The sequence below is a fragment of the Falco peregrinus genome, chromosome 1 (genome assembly GCF_023634155.1).
Source record: "Falco peregrinus isolate bFalPer1 chromosome 1, bFalPer1.pri, whole genome shotgun sequence".
Classification (NCBI taxonomy): Eukaryota; Metazoa; Chordata; class Aves; order Falconiformes; family Falconidae; genus Falco; species Falco peregrinus.
This window is the reverse complement of record NC_073721.1, coordinates 60542408-60569486: the sequence shown is the minus strand read 5'-3', so window position 1 is coordinate 60569486 and position 27079 is coordinate 60542408. Positions and strand designations below refer to the sequence as shown.

The 27079-nt window shown below is 49.1% G+C and overlaps 2 protein-coding genes across 4 annotated transcripts in view; one reads left to right on the top strand and one right to left on the bottom strand.

Annotated features, from left to right (window-relative positions):
- Positions 1-27079, bottom strand: part of DDB2 (damage specific DNA binding protein 2) — a 48947-nt gene that overhangs the window by 18333 nt on the left and 3535 nt on the right. The gene's annotated exons all lie outside the window — the stretch shown is intronic.
- PACSIN3 (protein kinase C and casein kinase substrate in neurons 3) lies at positions 43-20753 on the top strand. 3 transcript variants are annotated; one of them, XM_055797601.1, is made up of 12 exons: positions 43-113; positions 11395-11464; positions 12941-13041; positions 13478-13634; positions 14421-14656; positions 15059-15214; positions 15747-15922; positions 16732-16852; positions 17311-17447; positions 18082-18147; positions 18658-18818; positions 20438-20753. In XM_055797601.1, the coding sequence occupies exons 3-12, from the start codon at positions 12988-12990 to the stop codon at positions 20551-20553; spliced, it is 1380 nt and encodes a 459-aa protein (XP_055653576.1). In that variant the 5' UTR covers positions 43-113; positions 11395-11464; positions 12941-12987; the 3' UTR covers positions 20554-20753. The 3 variants fall into 3 exon arrangements, with proteins under 3 accessions (XP_055653576.1, XP_055653590.1, XP_055653580.1); XM_055797605.1 differs by lacking the exon at positions 43-113 and adding an exon at positions 280-348; XM_055797615.1 differs by lacking the exon at positions 18082-18147.

Sequence of the window (27079 nt, the reverse complement as noted above, 5' to 3'; positions counted from 1 at the left end):
GGCAGCCCCCGTGTCCCGCGGCTGAAATAGGGGCAGGGCCCGGCCGGCTCCCAGCCCAGGTGGCCGGTCGCTGCCGGTCGCGCCGAGCCGAGCCGCGCCGCGCCGCCTGTGAGGTAAGCGGCGGGGTCAGCCCTGCCGGGCTGCGGCTCCCCGCTGCCGGACCTGTTCCCCGTGGGGCGCCGGGGGTCCCGGCGCGGAGCCCGGCTCGGGAGGCGCTGGCAGCTGCGAGGGAAAAGTTTCCTCATGGAAAGGGGGCGGGGGGGAGGCGGCGCCCGGCGGCCGCTGCCCGCGGGGTGGAGGGGAGCGGGAGGCGGCTGGGCTCGGCTGGGCGCGGCGCGGAGACCCCCGGTAGGGCAGCGGGGCCGGGAAGGGCGGGGGGGGCCGCGGTCCCCGGCAGGTTGCTCGCGGGGGGGCTGGGGCAAGCTCCCGAGAGAGCTGCGGTCCCTCGGCGTGCCTTACAGCCTTGACCTTCACCGAGCGGCCGGGAGCCGGCCCGCCGCTGGGGGCCGCGGGGGCAGCCCTCCCCCCGGGGCCAGCGCCTCCGCTCCGCGGCGGGGACAGGGGCCCCTTTGTGCCGGGGCCGCCTGGAGCCGCTTCCCGCTGAAACCGGAGCCGCGGGCGCTGGCAGCGCTGTGGCCCCGGGGGCAGCGCGGCTTCCCGGGGCGAGGAGCCGCGCTGGGGCCCTGGCTCGGGGGGCTGCACCCGCTTTGTGCCGGGGCGGGGGGCGTGCTGCCGGGCGCTGAGCCGGGCTCCCGACGGCTGGAGCGGAGAACCGGCAAAAGAGGACGAGCCGTGGCCTTGCTCGTCCTCGTCTTCCCTTCTGGGGGCCGGGAGCAGCCCCGGTGGCCGGGAGCGGGGCCGACCGAGGCTGCCGCCCGCCGCCGTGTGGGCTGGCCCCGGTGGGCTGCTGGGTTCCGCGCCCCCCGGCCCGGGGCAGGGGCCGCTGGTGAACACGCAGCGCGTTGGCGGGCCCCGGCAGCCGGTCTGTCACTTGTGGCTGCGTGCGGGGGGGAGCCGCCGTCCCCGCAAAGCCATCGATAAGTGAAACTAGCGCGGCCCAAACGCCTTAACCGGTTTCCCCACTTTCTGTGCCAGCTCTGCGTTCTTTGCCTGCTTCGGTTCTTCAGGCTTGGCGTTTGGTGGCGAGGGGACGGCTAGCTGGCCAACTGGGGATGCCTGCTGCTGGCCCTAGGAAGCAGCCTGGCCTTTCTGCTACCCAACTGCTGTTCCCGACCCCCTGAAAGGGGAGACAAGCCTCTCTCCCCTCCAAATCAACCGCCGCTCTAATTTGCACACAGGAATTTCTTATACGAGGGTAATTGATTGCAGTATGGAACCCTAGCAGAGCCTCCCGCTCCACCCTGGAATTCAAATGTCACCAAGAAGTCACTAAGCTTTAGGATGACTCAAGTCGCTCTGGGTGCGTAATGGGAGCAGAATGCACCCTTGCCGCGTGTGGGCTAAAATGACAGGGTCCGGGTGTCCTTGCGCCAGGTGTGAGCTGGTCTCTGGGTGGGGACACGGTGGAGCTTCTCCCTGTGCCTTGCGTAACCGGGCACATTCCTTTGGGCAGGGATTCACCTTTCTGTGAAGCACACAATGCGCTTTGTGGGTGATGGAGCCTGTTCTGCTTTCACCGAGTTTTGTGTTATTAATGGTATTTCACTAGAAGTTCCCTAAAATACTTACTGGATTGTCCTTTGAGTTGCAGCTTGGAACAGGATGAATGCATGAGCTGGATCAGCTGCTTGCTGCCCTCCCTATTCTGTGCCTGCTGTATTGTATTGCTTTATTGGCTTTTTTCCTTCTTTTTTTTTTTTTCTTCTGACCTATGAGTTTGAGCATCTCTGGCTTGCCTACACTTGTTCAACTGAAGACTGTCTTCTCCTTTTTGGGCTGTAAAAAGCAATAATTTCAGTGTGTAAGCTATGTGTAGGCCTGAGAACAACTGCCCACCTGGAATGCTGTTATCAAACGTCAGTGAGTAAGGATTGTGTGTGACTGGGCTGTGTCAAAATGCTGCAGGTCCTTGGCAGACTGTGTGTAACCAAGTCACAAAAACCTGAAAATCTTAGGGACCCAAACTAATTTCTTCTTCACAGGACAAAGGCTGGTGCTTTTAGTCATTCTGGGTTATTATGGATTTTACAAGAGCTAGCCTGAATCTTCTGGGCTTTCCCTGGATGACCACGAGTTTCAAAAAAATTTAAGTACATAGACACACACACACATATATATATATATCTTCTCCAAATTCAGCGAATACAGTCAGGTATATTTGTAACATGACTGTTGTTCTTAGGAGATGCAAAACTGGTGAGAACCACACCAGGGGCAACATGAGCTTCTGTCACAGCTCATATGGTATCACTGAGCACAGTGGATACGCTGTTCTTTATTCTGGTCATCTTGGGGGGTAGAGATTATTCAGTTGTTGTTTGAACTGTTTGGTCTGTGTTGTGGCTGGCATCCAGGAATTGAACTGGGACCTCAAAAGCTAAAAGTATCTGTCTGTAGCCTGAGTGGAAAAAGCGATGCTCTTGATCAGGAATCATTAATAAACTGCCTCTATTTTTGCCGTCAGTTGATCGGCGATGTGTGAATTTGGGCTGCTCTTGAGAGTTCAGGGGGAAATGCCTAAACAATAGGAGAGCTGTTTAAGCCCTTTGAGGGACTCTTATCTTTTTAAAACATATTTTCTGATCGGGCAAGCTATTTTGCCGCTAGTTACTCGGCATGGTGAGTGTAGAGGGTACTGTGTGACAGGGAACTGTGTCAGATTAGGGGAAAAAAAGCCTTAATATCTTAGTCTAAAGCTTTAGTGGTTGGGACAGAAAACAGTGACTACTGTATCAGGAAGCTTTCGTGAAGAATTTGGGATTTTGCTCTTTGAAGAGTAACAAAAGAACTTTGCATCCTCAGAGGATTTAAGAAGTTGTTCAAGAGGTAGCTTTTTGCCACTACCTTGTGGCATGATGACCCCTGTAATTTAACATCCAAATGCTCTTTGACTGTCTGGGCACAAGTTTTTCCAGAAGTGCAGAGTGCAATGTCAATGCAGAGAGCCCAGTGCATCCTCTGCTGTGATCATCTAGCCTTGTTTCGGTGACTGGTATGTTAGTTTCATGTTCCTTCAAGCTGGAATGTGGGCTGAAGCTGGGCACTGCTATAAGGCAATATGTGTGACTGGCATCCTAATCATATATCAGCCTTCTGTGGTTTTCCTCGCTGTGAATGGTGCAATGGGAAGGAGCCTTTCAGACTTGTGATGGTCAGAATTTGTGTGTTAAATCTAGTGGCTGTCACTGGGCATTGTAGTTTGTTGAAGAGGCATGTGAGAGATCTCCATGGCACCGGGGGCCTGGATCCAGAGGCATTAGAGGCTTGTGGAGGATTTTGTGCTTTCTTAGTAGGTGACTATGGTAGGGCTCTGTTTATCGTGACCTGTCAGTAAGTTTTTCCAGGCTAGAGGAGTTAGAATTGCTGCAGGCAACCCACAACTAACAGTGTTGGCAATCCTTCAGCCTCCTCAGTCCCATCCATGCTATGGGCTTGCCCACGCTATCTCCCTCCTGTTTGCAGGAAGATACTGTACCTTCCTCCTGGGCTGCTGGGGTCACGGTCAGTCTTCTCAGCTGCCTATAGACGATACCTGTTGACAATAACTTCCCTCCCTTTCCCAAATCCCTGCTGCTGAGCCAGACCTCTCTGGCTTCTGAGAGTGCTGAGCTGCACCAGCTGCAGCATTGCTGGGCAGAACTTGGAAGCAGGCATGCTGCCTGTCTCTGACAAGGGCAAGAAGCTTTCGTGGAGGATTGGGAGAAGATTCAACAGATTTCACTTTTTGAATGATTCTAGGTATTTATTTTTGCTTCTTGGTGTTCTCAGTCAGCTCCTCCTTGTACTAGGACTGCTGACCTGTGGAAGCCTGTGTGAAAGCTTGTTGACTCCAGCAGGCTTCTACCTCAATGCAAGCAAAAAAACAGGGTTATGAGCTGTGGGATAGAAGCTGCATCAGGAAGCCATTGGGGGGAAATAAAGCCCACTGGATTGCTCTATTTGTGCCTTCTGTTTTCAGAAAGCCTTCCAGCATTCTTTCCTCACAGGTCAGGCTGAGTCCTGAGGATCAGAAGCTGAGGTCGTTGCTTTGAGCAATGGGCCAAAAAAGCAACTGACATTCCAGTGATGCTGAAAAGTTGAAATCTGTCCTGTAATGTGTGCCCTTTGGGCTGACTGTCCCATTTGCTTGTGTTCTCATGGAATCTTCTGGATAACATCTGGGATATGAAGTAATTTATATTAATAGTCCTGTTTTTCAGCTTGAGATTCAAAAACTTATTTGAAGAAGCACTACTGATACCAAAGAGCAGATTCTGCGCAGATAGTGTGAAAGTAGATAAAAGTTGCTCCATGACATACAGGATAATGAACTTCAAGAAGAATGCATGAAGTATAAAATGCCGCGGTCCAGGCCAGTTCCTAATGGCTGCCCAACTTCAACCATGTTATCTGTGTGTACCTCTGGGAAGTCTGTCAGAAAGGCACGTGAGTGGCTTTAGCAGTGGAAAACCTACGAAGTGATTGAATCTGCCCAACTCTTCTTGAGGCAGGAGATGCTACGAAGGGAGTCTTAAGTTACTGAATGCTCTCTCAAGTCTATGGAGCAAACGATGCTTTCTTTGTAACATGCCAGGTCCCATAAAAGACATAAAAAAAATACAGTACTTTGAATTCACTGGCCATATGATTGCCACACCCTTGGTCTGAATGACAAAAGACTTGCCAACTCTATCTCCCACTCCCCCTACCTCAGAAGACAGCTAATGGAAAAGGCAACAATTGGTAAAGTGAAGCCAGAAGTTGCAGAACTGCAGCTGGGTTGCAAAACCACAGGGGCTTCCAAATGGGAGGAAGGGCTCAAGAAGGCTGACTGGAGACATCTGACTACTGTGCAGTCTAGTGAAGCAAGAAACCACCAGAAGCTCAGTGTTAGAACAGAGCTAATGGGCTTGTGGCTCCTCTAAAGGTTGTTTGAGCCCGTTGATTGCAGGTCTGCTTCATTAACACTTCTTAATGCATTCCAGTAAACTTGATCCCTGCTCTGGGGGTTGTAAGGTGATTCAATCACAGAAGGAGAATACTCCATTGACAGGGTCTTACAGGAGTTTGCTTCCCTCTGCCCCCAGCCACAGGAAACTCCCCCAGTCACCACCTTACACTATTTCTCTCTTCTCTCTTCTCTTTGCTCAGGGTTGGATGAGGCTGGGGGATTTTTGTTCTTGTTTGGATCACTGCTGTTCACATAAAGATCTGAACAAAAAAACCTTCCAACCAGGCTTTGAGTAAAGAAGTGGGTGGACAGGCTCAGCCTGCTGTTGTGATGAGTTACCTTCACGTTATAGGCAGTGGTGTTACAGTGCAGAAAAAACGTTAACAGGTGAAATATAGATTATATCCTGGAAAAACTGTCTGCAATTCAGTGCAGATTGAGACTACTGTGGAGAGGGGTATAATAGCTTTTGGCTGGAGCTTTAAACACCTGTTTATCAGTGATTTGGGAAGAAATAGTTTCCAGTTGTTTGGGATCCCTTCTGATTAAAAGGGAAGTGCTGATTGCATGTGTTTGCTGGCAAGCTTGGTGTTTGGTTGCAGAGAATGATGCAGCAGGGTAGACGGTACCCTAGGAAGTACCCAGTGTGGAAACAAGTGAAGAGGCTCAGTGAGTGGGACAGTAGAGATTACAGGTTCTCAACATGTGCAAGAGTTATAAACCTTGCCCTGAGAAAAGGGTGAGACAATGACTGTGAGGACTGGGAAGTGGGCATGCCTGACTACTGCGTGGAACGGGAGCTGTGCTGTTACTAGCTTACAGGGCTAAGAAGGGAGGGTACTATAGTGTTTTTTTCTGGTAGCTCAGATGTGTCTCCTTGTTAAGCTATCTACAGCTCCTGGTTGTAGCTGCCTGTTAAATACAAGACACAGCATACTTGTCAAGGTTATTCCAGTAACCATTTGGAACATACGAAGTGAACGTGACCTGTTGCCCTGTTAAGAGTATGGTACCCTATGATCCAGCACTGATTTCCTCTCTCCTTCAACCCAGTGGATATTGGAGATTATTAATAAATTTTTTTATAGTTTTTCCCTAGTTATTCTTCCTAACACAGACCTTAATAGCCCAATACATTCCTTCGTTAACACTGTCTCATACTGCTGTGTTAACCAGGGTAGATTTGTGTTCCCATAATACTACAGACCTCCTACATCATACTGGAAAAGAAAGCAAATTTTTTGCTTTTCTTGGTGAAACGATTTTTACTTGATAAAGCTATGTCAGTCAGGAATGTTAACCCTTAGATCAGCAGCAATGTGTTGGTAGAAGCCTGCCTTGTAGCCTTGGCCTCTGAGAACCTGTCAGGGAGCAGCTAATAAATGCGGAAACTATTTAATTCTGCATGGACATTTTGAAAACAGCTTGGGGTAGCACACAGGGGGATGCCCATCTTCAGTACGTTAGCTTGGTCTGAATGTGAAGATGACCGGTATAAAGAAGCTGTGGTCTGAAATAAGAGTAACAAAGCAGCATGTAGACTCAGGAGCGCAGCTCTTTAAGTGGAACAGGATCTTGTCTGCATTTTAGTACTTCGGTATAATCACGGAGAGCTTTGCTAGTGGGCAGCCGCATGATCTCCAGAGAATCGTTGTCTGTGAGATGGGCTTCTGTTACAGGCCTGCACGTAGCCCAAGTGACCTTTGTGTGTAGTTACTGTTCTGCCTGATGTCTCTGACCTCTCCCTGGCGGGAGAGATCAGCTGAAATCTTGCTCGAAACTGCATTAGGCAGCCCTGGCAGGCTTCAGTCCTTAGGGAGCGGCTGGGAAACACTGGCTTTTAGTCCCTGTCCCAGTCAGGTGACTCTACCGAGGGTGTGACCAGAGCTATAACTATCTCCAAAGGAAGTTTGGGAGGATCTTGTTACTCAGCATCCTCTCTAGCTGTAGTGAAGAACTGCCCTCCCTTCAGAAAGGTGAGTACACCTGTAAATATCAGTCCTCCTATATAACGTGCTCCAGGCGAGCACGTTACTGGGCATCGTTACAGCCACTGGTTCAGAGCTACTGGCTGTGCACCTCCAGAGATGCTGGGGCTGGAAAGGACACCTTGGCACATGCTCCATTTCATTCTCTCCATCAGGGACCTTCCTAGAGCTGCCATACCATCAGCAATCCAGTTCATTACACTGCTGGAGTCTTGTGGAACCTCCCAGCTCCAGCTCTCTAGTTTCACAACAAGTTAACAGGAATAAAAAAAAGGATTTTCATGTCTTTTTTTTTTTTCCTGTAAGGAGAGGGAGACTGTCGTCCTTTTGTGTATTTGGATTGTTCAGATTAAAAATGTTTATTTGCAACCTACACCAGAAGTGCCCTGGAGTGAAAACCGCACCACTGCCTGCTATACAGAAAAGTGACTCTGGGACTCAGATTGGCCTCAGAAATCTCACATTGCTGCATTGTGGTGTAAGTTGTTGTCTTGAGGTGGAAATTAGGTAGTAGGAGCCCATTCCCGATTAAAACTCTGGCTTAGCTTGGCTTTAACACCTATATAGAAACTGGTCTAAAATAAAAACATCTCTATTCTATTACTAGATAAATATAGCTCAGCTTGTTCCTATATGTGTCTGCATCCCGTGTTTGCTGTTGCACTTGCGAAAGGGCAGAGGAGTTGGGCAGAAGCTGTTGCTGGGGGTGAACTCCTGCAGGGCTGCATGTACCAGTCCTTTCAGCATTCGTAGAGTTCAGAGGCTTGTTCTTGGCAAGCTTAGGAACACAGTTGCTCACAAGGAGTCTCAGGAGGCAGTCGAGCAATGCACAGAAGCGATGCCTTGGGCATTTGGAGGCTGGAAGTATTGGAGTGTGGTGTAGAAGGAAGAGGATCTCTGTGGTTTACCTGCCTTAGGGAAAGGTTTCTGAAGCGGAGAAGAGTGATTATTACTGTTCGGTCTAGAAGTTTTATTTGTGGGTCAGGGCCCTGTTGTACTCGTGTTGTGCAAACATGAAACAAAAAGATGTACCTTGCAGTGCATTGCCAGGTTCACACTTGTTTTGAAAGGGAAGGTTTTAGCCTGACACCTGGGTCTGAGGGCAGGGATCTGTGGTCTGGGATGTGTGACTGACTGGAGTAGGGGTGAGATTAACAACATGGTTAAAGGTGGAAGCAGCTCTGCTGTGACAAGCCCTCTGGCATTTCCCCAAGTGGAGCTTCGTACAAGTGAGGCAGTCGTGAGCCGTTCTACCTTTCTGCAGCTAAAGACCAAGAGACATATTTTTAATAACTTAATAGGGAGTTGGTAGCAGGTGTGGCCTAATAAACTAAGTTGTCATAAGTGAGAGCAGGTATTTGGGGGAAGGAAGGAAGGACCTTTTCTAACACTACTAGCAGAAAGGGTTGTACCCCTGCAGAAATCTCATTTATGTGGTTCAGTTTGTCTGCCTGATGTTGCTGGTTGTGGTGGTGCCTGTGATGCCCTCATCTGTAATCCTGCAAGGTGTGAAGTGAATGGACATGTAATCACTCTCTCCTTCCTCCTTCAGAGACCTTCTCTTGCAGGAGCTGCAGCAAGGTCTCAAGTAGCTCTTAACTGTGAGAGCTGGAAGTGGGAAGGCGGGGATGAACATTCCTTTGCCCTGCAAATATAATTTGCTAGATAGTCTCCTCTTAGCAGAGGTGGCAGTGGCATCTGAAGGAGTCTGTTCGGTGGTGCTGACCCACAAATAACTCTAGCTGACCCAGTATAACTCCAGCTATATTGCTCATACTCCACAGGCTCTGCCAGCCCTCCTGAATCACATGGTGGCTCCTGCTATATCAGCCTGCCCACAAGGTAGCCCTTGTCATCTCTGCTTTGCTGTACAACAGCCTCCAGGCTTTGGCATGTATAACTCGTATATATTTGTTCTTCCTGGCAAACTTGGGTTTTCCCTGGTCGTAAGCTCTTGGTGGCTCACAACACATGCCATGTTTCAGGAATAACTAGGCGTGAAGGGGTGGAGTGGCCATCTATTTGATCTTCAGGGCTCAGGGTGACAGCAGCAGCTGTTCTTCAGCCCCTGTGTGCAGTACCGAGTAGATTCCCTATGTCTGCATGCAGATCCAATTTGATCTGCTGACTGACATGGGCTCGTGCAGTATGTAAAGTCCAGAAAAAGCCTGGTCCTCCTTGTTCTTTGACCTTTTTGCTTCTACCAGGCTGGGTTTTTCTGGACTTCTATAAAGTCTGTACAACTGCTACGGAAATATGTGCTTGACTGGCTGCTACTCGGGTCATGGAGATTAGCCTGTAGAAATGTTATACTACTTTATTGTATTCTCCCACCTAGCTACTATGTTGATGACTACAGTACAGCCTTAAGCTGTGGAACACTTTGCCACTTGGTATCATGGATACTGGAAACTCATGTGGGTTCAAAATCAGATTGGAGAAATTAGTAGAAGTGAAATTCTTTTGAGTGTTACTAAATTCATAGGTGCCACATCTAGCTCGGGAAGTTCCTGTCAACAAATGGTTAGAAGCTTGGAGAGCATGCAGGGAGGCATCGTGTATGCTCGCTCTGTTCTCCAAGCGAGGGAAGGTATCTGCTCTTGGCTGCTCTCTACAGAGGCTATGAGGCTACGGGAACCCTTAGTCTGATCCAGCACAGCTACTATTATGTTTCAGAGCCTGTTGATCTTGGTGATAGTAAAACTAGTTATTTGGGTTTGTAATTCCTCAGAAAATCGTAGGTATGGCTCAAATTCAAACGTGGGAACTGCAGGAAGAATGGATTCGAGGGTTTGGATTTTTTTTTTTTGCTTGACTGTCCCTCAAATGAACAAGCACGCTCTGACACACAACAGCTTTCCGCGTTTACCCCCAAATCCTAGCGCTGTGTAGCCAGCCCGAATTGGAAACCAGAGATGGAAGGCATGTTTGTGATTCACTGCTTCCTGATAAAGTGGGGATGGGAGTGTGGTGTGGAAAAAGTGACACAGCCTTCATCTGTCATATCTAATTGATCTATGTCTTCACTGGGAGAAAGAAAAAAAGGATCTGGGGCAGTTTTAAGTATACTTTTACATAACTTTTACGTTCATGAAGTTTTTTAATCTTGGCAATTTCAGGAATGTTTGGTCTGGTTTTACTGGGGAGGCACTAGGAAGTCTTAGAAGGTTTATGATGAGCTATATAAACTTTTATCCAGTGACCTGGATCATGCAAAAGTGTCCCAGTTCTTCTCCCCTCCCACCAAAGGTTACTAGTCTGTTTGTGGTAACCCAGTCCACTTCTCTTTCCTCCTATTTTCTTTCACTCCTCCTCCAAAACTGTCTTAATGTCTGGCTAAAAATTCTACTCCCAGGTTTTTCAGTTTCTTCTCTCGGCTGTATTAACTCCCAGTTGCCCTGACCTTCCAGCCTAAGCCGAGCGGACATTAGGGACTGAGAAGAAGGGTTTTTTGCTTGTCTGTTTTTAAAATACATAGACTTTTGAGATTGAAGTAAATCTCCAGGGAAGTGAATGTGAGGTAAACAAAAAATGCTTCTTTCTGCCCTTGTGTCCCTTAGCCTCTGCAGGCCTTTTACTTCCCTTTCCTCTGTGAAAAGTTGATGACAGTTACCTATACCATAATGGCAAAATAAGAATTATTTCTAAGAACGTGATGGGGACAGTGTACAGAACCAAGGGACAAACAGGCTCTGCTGGTAGCAAGCCACAGCCTGTCGGGCAGTACTAGGGGCTGTGCTACTAAAGGAGTGTAGGCTTCTAGCCCAGAATATGCATTCTTGTGGGTTATGGCTTTGTTTTTTACATGTAGGGTTATCAAGTCCTTAGTCTTGTGTATCAGTCTTCTTTATTAAAAAGGGACTGGAGGAAGCATATGTGTGTCCTTTCCTTTTTCTCCCAGAGCCAGCTATGTGTAAAGGTGCGTGCAGCGGTGCGTGGGGGTGGTGGGGTCTGCTAACCTGGCCGCTGTACGGTGAAGGGGGACCAGGCCCCATGTACGGTCCCTGGGGAGCGTGCTTATTTTAGGCCATTCTGGCCTGAGCTGTTCCCTTTGCTCAGCTGTTGTGATGCTACCTTTCCCGCACAGTGCTGTCATGCCGCCCCAATGTTTCTATTTAAACTCTCTCTGGGGCTAGATCTTGTGACACAAGGATTTGGCATCTCTCCTACGTGCTGGAATGTGGCATCTCAGGAGGCACAGTGGCTGCAGCTGCTATATCAGAGGGTACTCCTCCTAGTAGCTGGCAGAAGGGGGACACCCTTGGGATTGCAATGCATCAGAACAGACAGCATCCCTGCAAAGGAGCAGCAGTATCTAACTGTGTCCATCTCTGTCTCCTCCAATCTTTTTCACAGTTTGAAGAGCTCAGGACATACTTGCCAGCTGCCCACCGCTCCCCTGCGGCGTCTCACTTTCAGCTTTCAGGTATGTGGTTACCACGGACAGGAGTAGAGCTGTGTGCCCTGGAGGCACAGAAAATAGCTTTGCAGCCTGCTGACAAATGGTGGGGAGGGACAGGGACAGCCTGTGGCATGGGTGGGGGTATTCTTCAGGTTTCAAGGTTCATGCACCTGACAGCTTGCTTCAGTGATGGGAATTCAGCACACTCAGCCTTCTGTAGAAACCCAAGAGGAGCAGCATTAATGTGCTTCTGACACTCTGCACGGGATGTAACGTGACAAACGGAGCCGAAGTGTTTCCAGGGGAAATGCAGGGAATTCCTGCAGTCTGTGTTGGGGTGCTTCACGGTGTGGCTCATGCCACTGAGAAGGATTTGCAGGAGGTGGGAGATGTGGACTCTTGACCTGATCTTCCTCCTCTCTGCTGTGTGCTCTGTGGGCTGGCAGAATGAGCAGATACCTCTCTGGGGTGTGAGGGAAGCTTTTTATAACCAGGAATGTGCAAGAGGAGAAGTGGCAGCAAAGGACGTCTATGCTGTGTTAACCCAGGCTTGCCTTGAATGGAGCGGGTTTGTGTGCGAGCGACTGGGCTTGGGCCGTTCTCCATTACTCCGTCTCTGTCCTGCACAAAAGCAACCCTGAACCTCTCCCCCAGAAAATCATAGTCTTGCACCGCATCAGGAACAAACTGGCAGTGCAGATTAGCACGGGGGAATGAGACAACAGAGGACGAGAGGAACCTTTTACCTTCTGGCCTAGATTTTGAGCTTAATGCAGTGAGAGAGTTGAACATAATGAAAATGCCAGCTCTACAGGGATGTTTCTGGGGAAGCGGTGCTGCTGGGCATTTGGCATGTGTGCTGCAGTGCCATTTGGCTGGGTATGCCCCAGCATGTTTCTGTAGTTCTGCTCAAGCCCAGCTCAGCTGGTGGGCAGCTTATCAGGCTCCTCCCCATTCAAGACATGCCTGCCTGCTGACTGCTCAGCCTTGTTTTCTCCAGTCAGTGGTTGTAATCCCATAATCCTGAGTCATACTGGGAAGCTGGAGCCATCTCCATTGACAGAAGACTTATTTAAAGTCTTTCAGGGCAGACTTCAAATAGCTTTAGCTACCTCCAGTTTCTGTAGCTTTTGCTACCCTATTGAGGGCCTTGGTGAAGAAAGGAATGTCAGCAGAGATGTCTGGTGCTGCTGAAGGATGTTGGATTCTCTGTCATCTCTGGTATCTGTATTGCTGAGGTTTGGCAAGATTGTCCTCCTCAGCATGCCTTCCCTGTGTGCTACAGGCCTGCCAAGGAGGCTGGCTGTCCGCAGGGAGGGAGGAGGCATCTCAGGGCATCTCTGCTGGGTCTAGCCATCTGCCACTGGAGGTGCAGCGATGCCTGTACTTGCCTGCAGGGCAGTAAGTTGGGCTCCCCCAGCTCCAAGAGTCATGGAGAACTGTACTCTCTGCAAAGGCTCAGCCAGTGCTATGTTAGAAATGACTTTTCTCTCTTCTCAGCTTAACTGAAATCTGCAAAAATTCTCTGCTGCAAGAAAAAGGGGGTGATGTCATCAGAAGATGATGCTGGCGGGGAGGCTCCTGGGGGCAGTTTCTGGGAGGTAAGGAAGGGTAACTGGAGTCTGATGGAGGTACAAATGTCTTCTTACCTCCCACCAGTGGAATTAGGGGGTTGAGTTTTCCAGTTCTCTGGGTGGCATGTTGCTCTTGGAGTAGAAGGGAGGAACTCTGGGGAGGTTCAGTAACACACGGTGTGTTACTGCAGGGAGGAGGTGACCCTTTCTTCCACAGATGCTGTGGAATCAGAGTTCCTTGTTCAGCTGACGCTGATCTGAGCTGTGAGAGGCAAGCAAAGCATCTCGGCTTCTTCCCTCCACTGCTATGTCTTCCTGAGAGAGTGCCACAGAAGGGTCTGAGCCCAGCTGCTGGCTTTGGAAGGGCCTGTGCTCCCTCTGATGTGATGGTTGACCTGCTGCTGTCTGTTCTGAAGGAATACAAAATCCAGTACAGTATAAATGATGATGTGTGAAATTTCAGGCTGGAAACTACAGGCGGACGGTGAAACGTGTGGATGATGGGTACCGGCTCTGCAATGACTTAATCTCCTGCTTCCAGGAGCGAGCCAAGATAGAGAAGAACTATGCCCAGCAGCTAACAGAGTGGTCCCGTAAGTGGAGGACCAATGTGGAGAAAGGTAAAGTTGGCAGGTTGGACTGGGAGCAGGATGCAGTCATTGCACTCTTCTTTGAGTGCTATCTCTTACTGAGGTGATGCTGCTTCCTTGGGGACAGGTTTCCCTTCTCCAGGAAAGGGGTGACTGACTTGGGGGTGTCTCTTTTGTGTGTGTATGTCTGTTTCTGTAGCCAGTCCTCTGGTTCACTTGGAGAGGTGTTCTCTACATTGTTAGCCATTTGGTTAAAAAAAAAAAAAAGTCTATTTGTTTAGTTTGGCAAGTCCTTGGGCAGTCCAAGTCTTAAATTAAGCTGCAGATCTCCCCTTTTAAGGATGGCTTGGCTGCCTCTCCTCCTCCAGTCACAGATAACTACTAATGCTGTGATTTAGTGGCAGTGGGCTTGAACTGATAGCATCTCACAAAGTAGTGGGAAACAGTGGGACACCTGCCCCAGAGGATCTTCTGGTGAAGCAGAAGCTTAGCCTCAGTCATGAACTAGTGTTGCTGTCTGTCCTGAAGCTGAGGCCAGGTCTATGAAGAGAACTTCCTACAGAAACTTTCTCCTAGCAGGCACCATCTGGGACAGCTAAGGCTGCCCAGGAAGAAATGCCGGCCTCTGCCAGCTGTAACAGCCAGTCTGGATGCTGCCTGTGGGGACTGTATGGAGACCGGTCAGTGCTGGCTGACTTGTGTCACGGAGGAGAGTTAAGTGCCTCCATATGAACATATGTGTGTAGGAGGAAAAGAATTTGTGTTCCCTTCTGTGGGCAGGAGGTGTAAGAGCCCCTCTGGTGCTTGTTCCTGCAGGTCCACAGTATGGTACTCTGGAGAAGGCCTGGCACGCCTTCCTGACAGCTGCAGACAAACTGAGTGAAATTCATTTATGTGTCCGGAACCACCTGGCTGGTGAAGACTCAGATAAGATCAAGGCCTGGCAGAAGGAGGCCTACCACAAGCAGATGATTGGAGGCTTCAAGGAGACGAAGGAGGCAGAGGATGGGTTCCGCAAGGCCCAGAAACCTTGGGTGAAGAAGATGAAAGACGTGAGCGGTGTGAACGGGGAAGGGATAAGGGCAGCCCAGCTGGCTGCCTGAGAGCCACTGGCCAAACAAACTGGGTTTAGCCAGAGTAGCGGAGAATGCCAGAGAGGGAGGGATGTCTCGATGGTCCCTTGTTCTTGGTGGTTTTGTAGCTTCCTTCCCATGTGGGAAGCCTTTGGTAGCAGGCTCTGTATTCCTCTTGCATGGCAGGTGAGCACTGAAAGAGATCATTCGGAGGGACCTCTTCCCTTTGTAGCATGGTTTAGGAAACGCCGAATCGGCATTCTTGTTAGGCTGTGCCGAAACAATTTCTGCTGATTGCAACAAATGGTAACCTGCCCTTGCTGAGTAATGGAGGACCAACATGGTCAGGATCATGGCTTTCTCTGCATCTTTGTCCTACAGGTGGAGACCTCTAAGAAAAACTACCATGCAGCACGGAAGGAGGAGAAAACAGCCCATACAAGGGAGAACCATGCCAAGGCAGACTCCTCTGTCTCACAGGAACAGCTGCGCAAGTTGCAGGAGCGTGTAGAGAAGTGCACTCAAGAGGCCGAGAAGGTGAGTGTGTGTTGTATGGATGTGGGTCACAAGGATACTCGTCTTGAGGTTTGTAATGTCACTCAGTGAAATGGCTTCTGCTGAAGCCTGCGAGAAAGCGTGAGATCCCGTTGTCTGAGATTCAAGAGAGTGAGACTGACACTTCAGACTAAGTAAGGTGTCTCTGTCTTTGATGTTAGGCAAGATCTAAATAAACCAAAAAAATAAATAGGGGATTTGGTGTGGGGAGTGGGAGCTACAAAGCTGAAGACTTGGCCACCAAAAGTAGCTGGTTTGCCTGCTGACCAGTGAGTGAAAGTGCAGATGACCCTCCTATGGAAGAGGGTGGCGAGAGAGAACAAAGAACTTCCAAGAATATTAGGAGAGCAATGGACTGGGATATCAGCTGTGGGGTTTCTTCTTCTTTCTGTGGTGTATTTATTCAGCAGTGCAGGGGGAAAAAAAACAACTTGTCAGTCCCAAGCCAGAGCAGGGTGACTGTCATCATCAAGGCAACACATCTCACCACTGCTGTCCTCCTGGGTCGATACAGTGTAAGGATCAATATGAGAAGATGCTGGAAGAGCTGAACCGCTACAATCCCCGCTACATGGAGGACATGGAGCAAGTGTTTGAAGGCTGTCAGGAAGCAGAGCGCAAGCGGTTGTGCTTCTTTAAGGAGATGTTCCTGAACTTGCACCAGCATCTCAACCTTTCCACCAGTGAAAGGTACCAGCTCTGAGACAGGGAATTCCACCAACCTGGGATGCCCTGGGCTCTGGCGGGAGGTACCAGTTGCGGTGTCTGTGAAAGGGAGCTGCCTGCTTGCACCTGCCAGGTCTTGCTCCTTCCCCTTCCAGGTGTGTCTTAGAACAGTCCCTTTAGACTGACCAGTTCTGGGGTGTCTGGTGGTGGACAGTGCCAGGTTCCCCAGCGGGGATTCTTTCTGCCCCTGAACTCTTCTGCTACTGTCCAGTACTGTCCTGTGGATGTTTCTATTCCATGAAATGCCTCCATGTTGCTATATGTAATCCCAGTCTGAGGAGTGCAGCTCTGTTGCCTTCTAGTATCTATTACACTCATTCTGCCCTGAGTAAAGAGACCTTTTGAGAGATAACGATCACTGTAAGCCCACAAGCTGCCCTAAGTAGGAGTTACATGGGGGAAATAGGTGCAGCCAAAAGTCTTCTGTGCTCCTGTGCTTTTAAGGTGGAGGTAACTAATCTGCGACACCTCCCAGCCTGTGTGCAAGAATGTGCCAGGCTCCTTCAACGCTCACTTGATGAGCTGTGCTGAGAGCTGGCAGATGTTTGCCGCTGCCACACCAAACAAGCCTGTCCCGTTTGCCAAGCTAGCTCTTCTGTAGGGGTGGCTCTGTTTTCCTAGGGTCAAACAGATGCTGGTCTAGCATCCTTAATCCTGTGGGATTTCAGATGGTATGTAATTGTGCATGAGGTTACACTCCTCCTTCCTATTTGACTTTTGGGAAACTGCTGAGGGACTTGGTTACTGGTGGTTCTGTCTGTTCCTGGTCGTAGCTTTCATGCGTTGTATCGAGATCTCTACCAAGTCATCATGGCTGCGGACAACCAGGAGGACCTGAAGTGGTGGCGCAACACTCATGGACCAGGCATGGCGATGAATTGGCCTCAGTTTGAGGTGATGTAGCATTCTAGAGTGTATTATTACTATTTCAGACATTTAGCTGCTTTACTGAAATCGGTGGATTGCTAGTCTTCTGTTGGAAGGACCTTGTCTTTGTTTGATAGGCCCAGGATGTTTGGCTCTTCTAAAACTTCTGTTGTGTTGCAAGCTCTCTGTGCCCAAAGGGACGTGTGCAACCCTGCCAAACAGCAAATACTCTAGCCATCCAGCTGCAAGGTCAAAGAACAGAAGGTGGTGCTCAGGGCCTTGGGACAAGTTGCTAACAGCTCCTCTTGTTGCACCTTGGGATTCAACAGGAGTGAGCCTGCTATGCCAGCAAGGCCATCTGGCTGACCAGCCCAGCCACAGCTGCAGTACGACCTGGTGTTCTGTCCTTCTGTATTGGTCAGAAAAGATGCACAGAGCTTTTGTATCGGAGTGGCTTGATGGTGTTAATGCTTTTCCCTGAACAGGAATGGTCCCTTGAAACGCAGCGGGCAATCACCAAGAAGGAGAAGAGTGGCAAAATGGCTGACGATGTCACGCTGACCAGCATCTTGCCTACACGAGATGGTGTTGTCTCTCAGACCCCTCTGCAGACAAGGCAAAAGTAAGGGCTGGAGTCTGGGGGACATCAGTCCTGATGCAAAGCACAGTCCTGCCTAGGGTCATGCATGAGTTGGATCGATGGCTGTGATCTCTCCCTTAACTTCCTGTCTCTTGCCCATGCCGCTCTGGAAGAGACAATGTAGAAAAAACAGGGTTTAGGGTAGCTGCTTGGTTTCGTTGGGTGGTGGGGTTTTTTTGTCTAACATGTACTGCCTCACAAGGTACCTTCCTTGTACAGATCTTTCCAGTGATGAGACTTGGCCCAGTCAGATGAACGCTGTGTGAGATTCTGGCATGCATTTCCCCAATTCTTCTTCCTCCCACACAGGGTGAGGAGAGTTGTTAGCTGTACTGCTTCCTAAATGGAGGCATCAGATTTTAACTTTTTTTCTTGGCATGGTGCTGAGTACTTCTTGATAAACCTGGGTATAGCCGCTTCCCTTGCCAGAAGGCAAGCTGGACAACAGGGAGAGCCTGAAGAGACTCATGTCCTACAGTTCCAGCAGCCTTCGTGCTTTTAACTGTGAACTGGCCTAAGTGAACTGGGCAGAAAAAAAGGGGGATCTAGAGATGTCTCAAGGCCACTACTGTGTTTCAGTCTATTGGATTCAGGGGCCCTATTTGCCAATCTACAGGTTTTCCTATCAAGAGGAGCAGAACAGCCTTTTCTATGACAGCCTGAAGGCACCCACCCATGTGAAGTTAGTATGGAATGTAGCCTTTTCAGGGGGTTTCAGGTTCCAGGTGCCTGTCCTCTGCTGCTCTTCCCCTCTGCTCTTTTTCCTGACTTGGAAAACAGCATTCTAGACATCTTTTTGGGATGGGAGACTGCTTTTCCTGTCTGTCTTATTCTTGGCTGGAATAACTCGGGAAACAGCTGGGCTCTCCAGTTAGGATTGGCCTTCCTTGTGTTAGAGGTTCTGCTAGAGTAGGATAAGGTCATGAAGAGTGTGCATGTGGGGAAATATTTTGAGAATGAGTTACCCTCCTGGCCCTCAGGGATGTAATGCTGGGATACTTTTAACCAGATCTAGTATCTCCTGGGATCTCTCCTCCCTGTTGACCTTCGCTTGGCTGTTGGGCTTCTTGCACCTTGTTCTAGGGCACAGCAGTCTCAGCAGGGGAGTCAGGGTGGTGCATGATTCGGGCAGAGGTGGGTGAGATGAGTCTGCTAACAACTATCTTGTCCCCTCTCTCCTTCCACATAAAAGCGGAGGGAAGGAAGACATTTCAGAGTGGTCAGATGAGGACACTCCCAAGAAGTGCCTGGATGCCAATGGGCATGAGGAGGACATAAAGGTACCAGGTGTACGGGTACGAGCGCTGTATGATTACACAGGACAGGAGGCTGATGAGCTGAGCTTTAAAGCAGGTACAGAAGCACTAATCTCTCACTAACCTTTTGCTGTCCTCACTCGGGCTGACTGATTGAAACCCTCTTCAAGAACTGGATGTCCCCTTGAGAACTAATACATATTCTTCTTCCCCTGGCCTGACCCATCACCAGCTCCTCTGAAGGGGGATGATACACTGGGAAGTCCATCCTGTTCTAGACTAAGGGACAGTGTGAGGTCACGTAAAAAGAGATGCCTTGGCCTTGGTCACAGGGAGAGCAGACCCCAAGTGATAAAACAGATCCTTTTTGCCTCCTCTTAAGGTATTTTATTCTGCATTGTATCTTGAGACTTTTATTAAATGCTTCTCCCTTGTGCCATTGGTACAATAATTATATAGGTGGTCTGGATTGTTCTTTGAAGTAACCAGAATATAGCTGTTTCGGGAGAAAGCTCAGCTCACTGACATGCACCACTGAAGGCAGAGTTCAGCTGGCCAAAACCAGCTATGCGAACTGTTGCTCAAAATGGGCATGTTGAGAGTGGAGATCCTGGCTTGCAGCAGAGGACTGAGCGAGAGGATGCTAGAGCAAACAGACCCTTCCCCTTTCTCTTCCTTCAGTTAAATTTAGTTTGCACGTGCCACCTTCAACGTCAAGAGGACATCTGGATCTTGAGAGTGTCTCTTACTGTGCTCGTTATGAGTCTTACGTGGAATCTTTGTGCTGTACCTCTCCAGAATACACCTGTTTTAAAAGGGCACTGAAGTCCTTCAGAGCAGGGGCTTGTGCCTGAGGCCAATGTCTATGCTGTACTCTTACCATACTAGTAATTGTCCTAACACTAACTTGTTGCTTTAAAGTATCTTGCAATACGGGTGCTCTAGAACTTGACTCTTCGCTCTCTCTTTCCGCCCAGCAGATGTAACGAGGCATGACTGGTTAGCTTCAGTCATCCCCTTTTTGCATCCGCTCTGAGCAGCGTGCACTGGTAGGGCTTAAGCTTAACAGCAGATGACTTTCTGAGCCTCTGCCAGCGCGGGATGCGCCTACTGATGCAGTCAGACCTTCCTCTCTGGCAGACGTGTGACCTCCTACTGATGGAGAAGAGGACCTTTCTGCCCCTTCCCAAAGTAGAAGTGGAAAGGTTAAAAGCCTTTCCTGGTCATAGTCTTAGAAATTAGTTTATTCCATGCCTTGCTGGCCAAACCAGACACTCCATCATAGAATAGTCATTTTTGATCCTAACAGCCAGAGCTTATCAGCCTCTTACATTTCCTTCCCACCTGCTACAGAGGAGCTACTGAGAAAGAAACTTCTGAGATCCTTCTGATCTCTCAGACTTGTAAGCATGTTCCTCTGGGGGAAGGAAAGCAGGCAGAAATACAGGGCACAAAAATATGTCCGATGCTGAACAGTGGAAGTGAAGGTCTGCCTTTGAAGTTCCTTGGCCCAGGGGTGGTACCAAGCACAGCTATTGAAGAGGTCAGCAGCTCTGGCTCTGATTTAACTGTGCGGTATGAGACAGAGTGCCATAAGAGGAGAAAACTGGTGATCAGAGTAACTCATTGGGCTTTTTATCAGCTCCTCTGAGGTGGGGGAAAAATGCCGTGCTACTTTTCTCAAGGCTGCTTCCTAATAATTGGTTTTGCTTTTAGGTGAAGAATTAATGAAGATTAGTGAGGAAGATGAGCAGGGCTGGTGCAAGGGCCGACTCCTCACTGGCCAAGTTGGACTCTATCCTGCTAACTATGTTGAGAAGGTTGGATCATGATTGCTGCTGCCCTGCCAGTGTCTCACAGCTGTATCAGCATCTTCTGCAGAGGTTACTGGGTCACTGCTGGCCCCACTCCACCTCTGCAGTAAATCCAGCAACTTCTGGACTTTCAGGGCATGTATTCCATGTAACTAATGCTTCATTTTAAATGCCTAAACCTGTAGGGATTTTCTAATAAATAAACAAGGATGAGTAAAGACCTCTCTGCCTGTGAGCACTATAGGAGTGTAGGAGTGCAGAAGGGAACAGATCCTCTTGACTTGCACTCAGCGAAAGGAGATGTGACACATGCAACTCTTCAAAAACAGAGAAAGCAGACTTGCTTGGCCTCAATGCAGATGCGTCCATAGGGTGGTGGGGTCTGCCCTTCTCCCAGGCTTCCTGTTCAAGGAACTTAGATGTGCAGGGTAATAAGGAACTTAGAGCATTGCTTCCCCTTTTGGCTCAATCAAGCTGACTGGCAGGGAGCTATTTATTCTCCCACATCTTTCAGAAGTCTTCAGTATCCTTCACCTGCAGGCTTGTTGGCTCCCCTGGTACTTATACCAGCTGCCTTACCAGGTATAAGTGATGCAGTTTCAACAATCTGGACGTCCCATCCCATTGTCCTCAGATTTACTGGGACAACACCGGGAATGAATGATAGTATAGCTTGGGGACAGGAGAAGGAGGCTTCTGTCTTGCATGATGTCGCTGTTCAGACTAACAAGTTGTGAACGCAGCTGTTGGGCAGCAGGTCCAAGGTGACTGAACGTTCCCTGAGCTAGAATGGGCCTTGACACACACTGAAGGCATTCCAGTGCAGTTGTGCATTTAGGGGTCCTAAGCAGTAGTATGTGTTGGGGTTTATAGTGCTTCTAGATTGTTCTGGCAATACCTTTCTTCATGAACACCCAGTGCACAGCAGAGACCCTCTTTTTCCTTCTTCTACGTTCTCTTGACTTAGGCGTGCCAGAAGTGCCCTTCCCTGCTTTGCCAAAGACCCCTACGCTGTGGTGAAGGGTAGCAGTGTGGAAGCTATCTGCTAGCTGGTGCAACATTAGTTATAGAGGGATAACTCTTCTTCTGGTGCTAAATTGCTGCAGGTGAGCTTACACCCAGTTGTTAAGTGCCATTCAGCAGGGAGGACCTATAAAACCTCTTTTATCTGGCCTGTCTTTCTGCCCTTGAAAGCCTCTAGGGCTGCTGAGGCAAAGTGGGGTCCTGATCCCAGTACTGTGTGTTATCAAACACAAGGACTGATGGGACGTGTTCTGTACAGGATAAGCTCAAGGACTTGAGGGAACAAAAAAAGGGCAAGCTACCTTTTCTTTGAAAAACAAGCAGTAGTTTAAAAACAGTTTATTGAACTGCATCTGCTTGAAACTGTTGTTGAGATGCATTGTGAGTTTCTAGTAGTCTTCTGTAGTGAAATTCTTATTCTGGGTTAGCAGGTGAGGAACTTGGTTAAAAGACTTGGGAAACTCAGTCAAGCCTCCACCAAATACAGTGGGGTGAACCGCTTCAGAGCTGTTTGGAAAAGGGGTGACACAGATCAGGAAGCTGAAGTCATAGGTGAGCATTTGGGATTAAATGACCACAGAATGTTAATGGTGGCTTGTCAACCAAAATGGGTGTTTCACAAGTACAGATTGAAAAGGTGGGGATGGGCAGATTGAAACACTGTTAATTTAAGAGAAATTAAAGTATCACAAACATCTTGTTGCCTGCCTGCCAGACAGAGCAGAAATTAACCTATTACAGCATGCTGCATGCCTTGAAATGTAGTCTGCTGTGGACAAAGGGATCTGAGACTAGTGCCATTTAGTGCTTTTGTGAGACCACAGAAACGCATCAGCTGTTGAAAGGTCTTGCCTGAAGTGTCCCTACTGCTGTGCTTCATGCATGGGGGAGTAGAGTGTAAACCGAAAGAACAAGGCTAAAGCATTTTGTTCTGAATCCGTAATGTCATCAGTCAAGAAAAGAGAAAGTATTCCCAAAAGGCAATTAAAAGATCTAAGCAACAGACATTAAAAACACCTGGATTTAGCTATTAATTCACCTATTAGTATAGGTCCAATACTTGAAGAAGCCTCTAAGCTTATGCCATATAATTAGAGGTGTTGGTGTATAAGCACTTGGATTTATTTAAAGATCTAGTCTCTGCGTTACTAGGTCCCAGGTAAAGTACCATCGGTGTTGTACAGTAATTGCAAGTGTTACTCCTGCTGACCTGCAATCAAATGATTTGTTGCTGCTTTGTCCTAACACACATGAATGTGAAGAGCATGCCTGCCAGGCCTGTGAGGTCACAGCAACAGGCAGGGATAAAATGACCTGAGTTGTGCTATGGTGGATACTGGTTAGCCTGGATATTTTCAAACACTAATGCTAGCCTTTCACGGAAGGTCAAAAAATTCTAGAAGGGAGTTATGAAGGATAACGTGGAGGCTTGACTTCAGTTGCTCTTCTGAGTTGTAGTCAAGCTGTAATTAGGGATGGAGTTAGGTGTGGCCAGAACCTGCTATGAGGACAGCAGTGTCCAGCAGACGGACCCTCTGGTTACGGTACAAACAACCTGAAATTCCACAGGACAAAGTCTGAACAGACTTGTTTGTCCTAGGAAAACATGACCACCTGATCATAATGGGCTGCTTGAAGGTTTCCAGAAATAGTGACATGCTGCAGCTTATGTGAACAAGTCCCCTAAAGGAATGTTTGCACATTAGAAATTCCTGCCAAGAGCTGAAGTAATGGACAGGAGACAGCACACTGAGAATGAAGAATCGCTTGGCTGGGCTGTACCTCATAAATTTTGGTGTGGCACTTAGTCCTGGCTACCCAGAACCAAATGGATTAGTAAAAGAGAGCCTGTGTAGTAAAGAACCAGCTGGAGGGGGGGAAAAAACCACCCAGGCACATGTAATGATCTTCTATTAAACTAATAGCTCTGCCCGGAGACTTAGTTTTCCATAGAAGCAAATGAGGTTTTGTTAACCACAAAGGCTCTAGTTGAAACTTGTCATCCGTGCCATGCCAAAAGTTTTGTGTATGAACAGAGAAATGAACACATGAACTACTTGCTGTACCTGAATTCCAGAAGGCCAGCAAAGCCTATTCTTCCACCATGATTTCTGCAGAAACATACAGATGCATCTCTGTGCCTAATGGGCAACACAGTGAAAACCTTATCTAGTAATTTTTTTTTAATAAAGCCACTCCCTGTGGAAAGCTTGTACTTGTTGGCAGATAATTAATTTGGTTCTGATATCTTCCTGGAAAAGAGTTTTTGAAATATCACGCAAAGTTTGGATTTCCTGTTGATCATGAATTTTCTAGGAAGGGGAAGTTAAAAGATTCTCTATGACAGATCACACCCATTTCCCCAAAGCAGCAGCTGAGCTTGCTCAACCCGTTAGTGATGTTTCTGCCCTGTAGGCAGAATCTGGGTTGCAGAGCCCACAGCACAGCTGTGCTCTGGGATGGCAGCTGAGAGTTGTGGTTAGCTTCTAACTCCTGGTGGAACTCCCACTGCCCTGCGTGGAGCCTGGGGCTGTTGGTGTTTCATTTACTTTCCATCCCGCTTCCCCATACCCTGTGTCCTTGCTGCGGCTGTTTCGCTTGGCACAAAGTGCTGAGGCAGGTGCAAGTAGATGGCAATCCTGCAGAGACCCCCTCTGAGCTGTTACAAACTGTCCTGCACTCCCTTTGCTCCTGGCCCTGTTTGCAGATCCAGCCCAAGGCCACCGCTGGCCTGAGCTCAGCTCTGCTATTTCAGGCAGGTTGTCCCTGACTGCAGTGCAGGCTGTGCACAAACTGGGGCTGCCTCAGTCGTGTTTTACAGCTGCTAGCGTTATACTTAAGGGCAGCAGGCTGCAAAATTCCCTTCTGCTCCTGTTGAAAGCTGGTGCTGGAGTTAAAATGGCCTTGAACACTCCACTTGGACTAGAAGGTGATTGTTTCTAAGGTAACTGCACAGAGGCTGGCTGCAGGCTGGTCATGGGGCTGAACCTGAGGCAAAGATGGTGCCACAAACTCCATCTCCACCCATGGAAATGTGGTTGGAAAATACCCTCTACAGGCTGGCGGGAAAGGTTGTGCAAAACAAGCAAGAATACCAAGGCTGCATGATATGAGGCAAAACATCTGCAGAGGGACCTTGCACAAAGAAAAGAAGAAAAAAAAAAGAAGAGAAGAAACTGAAAAAGACTTGCAACCACATGTTGCGCTGCTGCCCAGGTCCAGGCGACAAGAAGCTGGAGAACTCCAGGCTGCAAGGGAGTGAGGCTGTCTACCAAGCGACCTAGGTTCTTAAAAGATCAGAGGATGAATACGCGAAGATAAACAAATCCTTGCTGGGGGGTGGGCAATGGGGTAGGTTCTGTAACTGGAAGAAACTGGCTGATTTTCTGTTGGAACACCTTGAGATTTTCCAAAATGAATTTCATCCCAAATCCCCTCAGCTGCTTTCAGCTCATTTCACTGGCCATGTCCTCCTGTTTTGCACCATGCAGTAACCCTACTTGCAGAGGTCGCTGGTTTGTCAGTCTCTCAACTTAAGGCAATCAGATCTGCAGCTTGAGAGTTCCTTTCTCCACAAGCAGTGCAGTGGGGTCTGCACTTCTCCCCCTACGGTGGGGTGGGGGGCATAGTCTCTCCTCTTCAGTCTGGGCGCTTTCACTGAGTCCAGCTGTTTACAGATCCTGTGGTCCCTTCCTCCCAGCGTTTCCTTTCTATCCTACCAGCTGGAGTCTTCTTCCAGGCCCAGAACTCTCCCCCTTGACTTCACTACCTCTTTCCTTCCTGAGTCTATTGTTCCTGCTCTCAGCAGGAGCCTGACACCAAAACACTGGCTGCCCCCAGCTGTGACCAAACTAGCCCTTTCTCTCAGTTTCTCCTCAGGGCCTCCCTGCAGGTGCCACACAGTTCCTAAGGAATGTTGCATCCACAACCCTATGGATGTTTGTCTCACCAGTGGCCCTGCAGCCCCGCAACACATTGTGGCCACCTGCAGAGCTGGAAGCCCCCTACCTACTTGCTCTCCACCCAAATCCCTCATAACCACCCGTCTGACAGCGGTGCTTGTGCTCTGTGGTAACTGTATGTTTTCAAAAGAGTGTCACAGTAAACCAACAGCTTTCTCACCTTGCCTTGCCTACCTGATCATTTTGTTAGCTCTGCCTGCCCTGTTCATTGTCGTCTGCTTTAGGCATGCTCCCTACGCTTGTTGTAGGGCTGCAGGCAACTAGTCCCTGTGCTAGAGGGATTAAGTTTAGAAAACTCGGGGGAGTGGAGTGATCTGCAGGGAAGAGAGATTACATGTCTGCTGGAAAATGTGGAAGGATCATGTCTGATAGGAGGACAGCCCTGCTGGGCTCTGACCTTGAGCAAGCTAGTGCCTGTGCTGCTATGGACTGCCCTTGAAGGAGGGTGAGATAGCTTGGGGCCTGCTCACTGCCCGCTCTCTCCACCTTGCTTCCCCTCCGATGGTGTGATGGGCATGACTTGAAGCTACACATCACTTGAGTGTCACCTGCCAAACAGGCTGCTCCCATCAGGGGCACCTGTGCCACCTCCAAACTGACCACTACAGCAAGATCTAAAACTCGTCCTCAGATTCAGGACACCCCTGGGCACATCTGCCAGCTCACCCCAGCTCTGGGGTGTCCCCAAAGCCTCCCAAGGCCTGAACACGTGCAAGGCCAGTCAGAGGTGATGCTACCAGACATGGGAAAATAAACATTTGATTATAATATTGGAAATGGAGTTACAAAAGAAACACCTGAAGACGTACCTGCATACACACACACACATGCTCACAGCATGCTCCTTCCCTGGCCCCGCACTCATTACCCTTTCCACCAAAGCCCAGCCGTTTTGCCTGGCAGCATCATCTGGCACAACTGAAAGGGACAGCCCTCTCCTCCCTTTCAAAACTTCCTAAGCCCTTCCCTTACTTGCTTTAGCAATCGCATGAGCAGGAGGCGGTCAGCTCAGCAATGCAATGACAATCACAGCTTGAGTAGGGCTTAGGGACATGACTCGGCCCATGGCCACCACTTGCCAGAGTGGGCACAAGGGACAGCATGTGCAGCCGGACTGGCCTTCCAGCTGCACCACAACCCCAAACTGGATCAAGCCAGCCATGACCGTGCTCCTCAGTATCTCTCCAGTTACCCATCCCTTGTGTTCCTTAATTTATGTATTCCTTCTACCTTTGCTGGCTTTTCTCCAAACCACAACATTTGTAAGACTGCCGTAAAATTGTGTAAGTTGTAAACCTGAACAAAATACTCACTCTACACATAGTGCATTAGCTCCTTATCTCAGATCTTGCTGGAAGCACTGCATAGAGTCTGTGACGTGACTGCCTGCCTCGGTGCTCAACTTTTTCCTAGGGAGGCAGCTACTAATTACACTCAGTGCAGCACACTGGCAGGCCGGTCACCCACGACGCTCAGCCGGCTGCTTCCCTTGCATCAATTGTAGTGAGGATATGGCCTTAATGGAACGCAGGGCAGCTTGCTGACCTGGCAGAAACCTG

Bases quoted from the DNA above. Each gene is read 5' to 3' on its own strand.
- PACSIN3 (XM_055797601.1), top strand. From the start codon at position 12,988: ATGTCATCAGAAGATGATGCTGGCGGGGAGGCTCCTGGGGGCAGTTTC. The intron at 14,657-15,058 runs GTGAGCGGTGTG...TTTGTCCTACAG, and splicing joins GGGTGAAGAAGATGAAAGAC to GTGGAGACCTCTAAGAAAAA. The intron at 16,853-17,310 runs GTGATGTAGCAT...TTCCCTGAACAG, and splicing joins TGAATTGGCCTCAGTTTGAG to GAATGGTCCCTTGAAACGCA.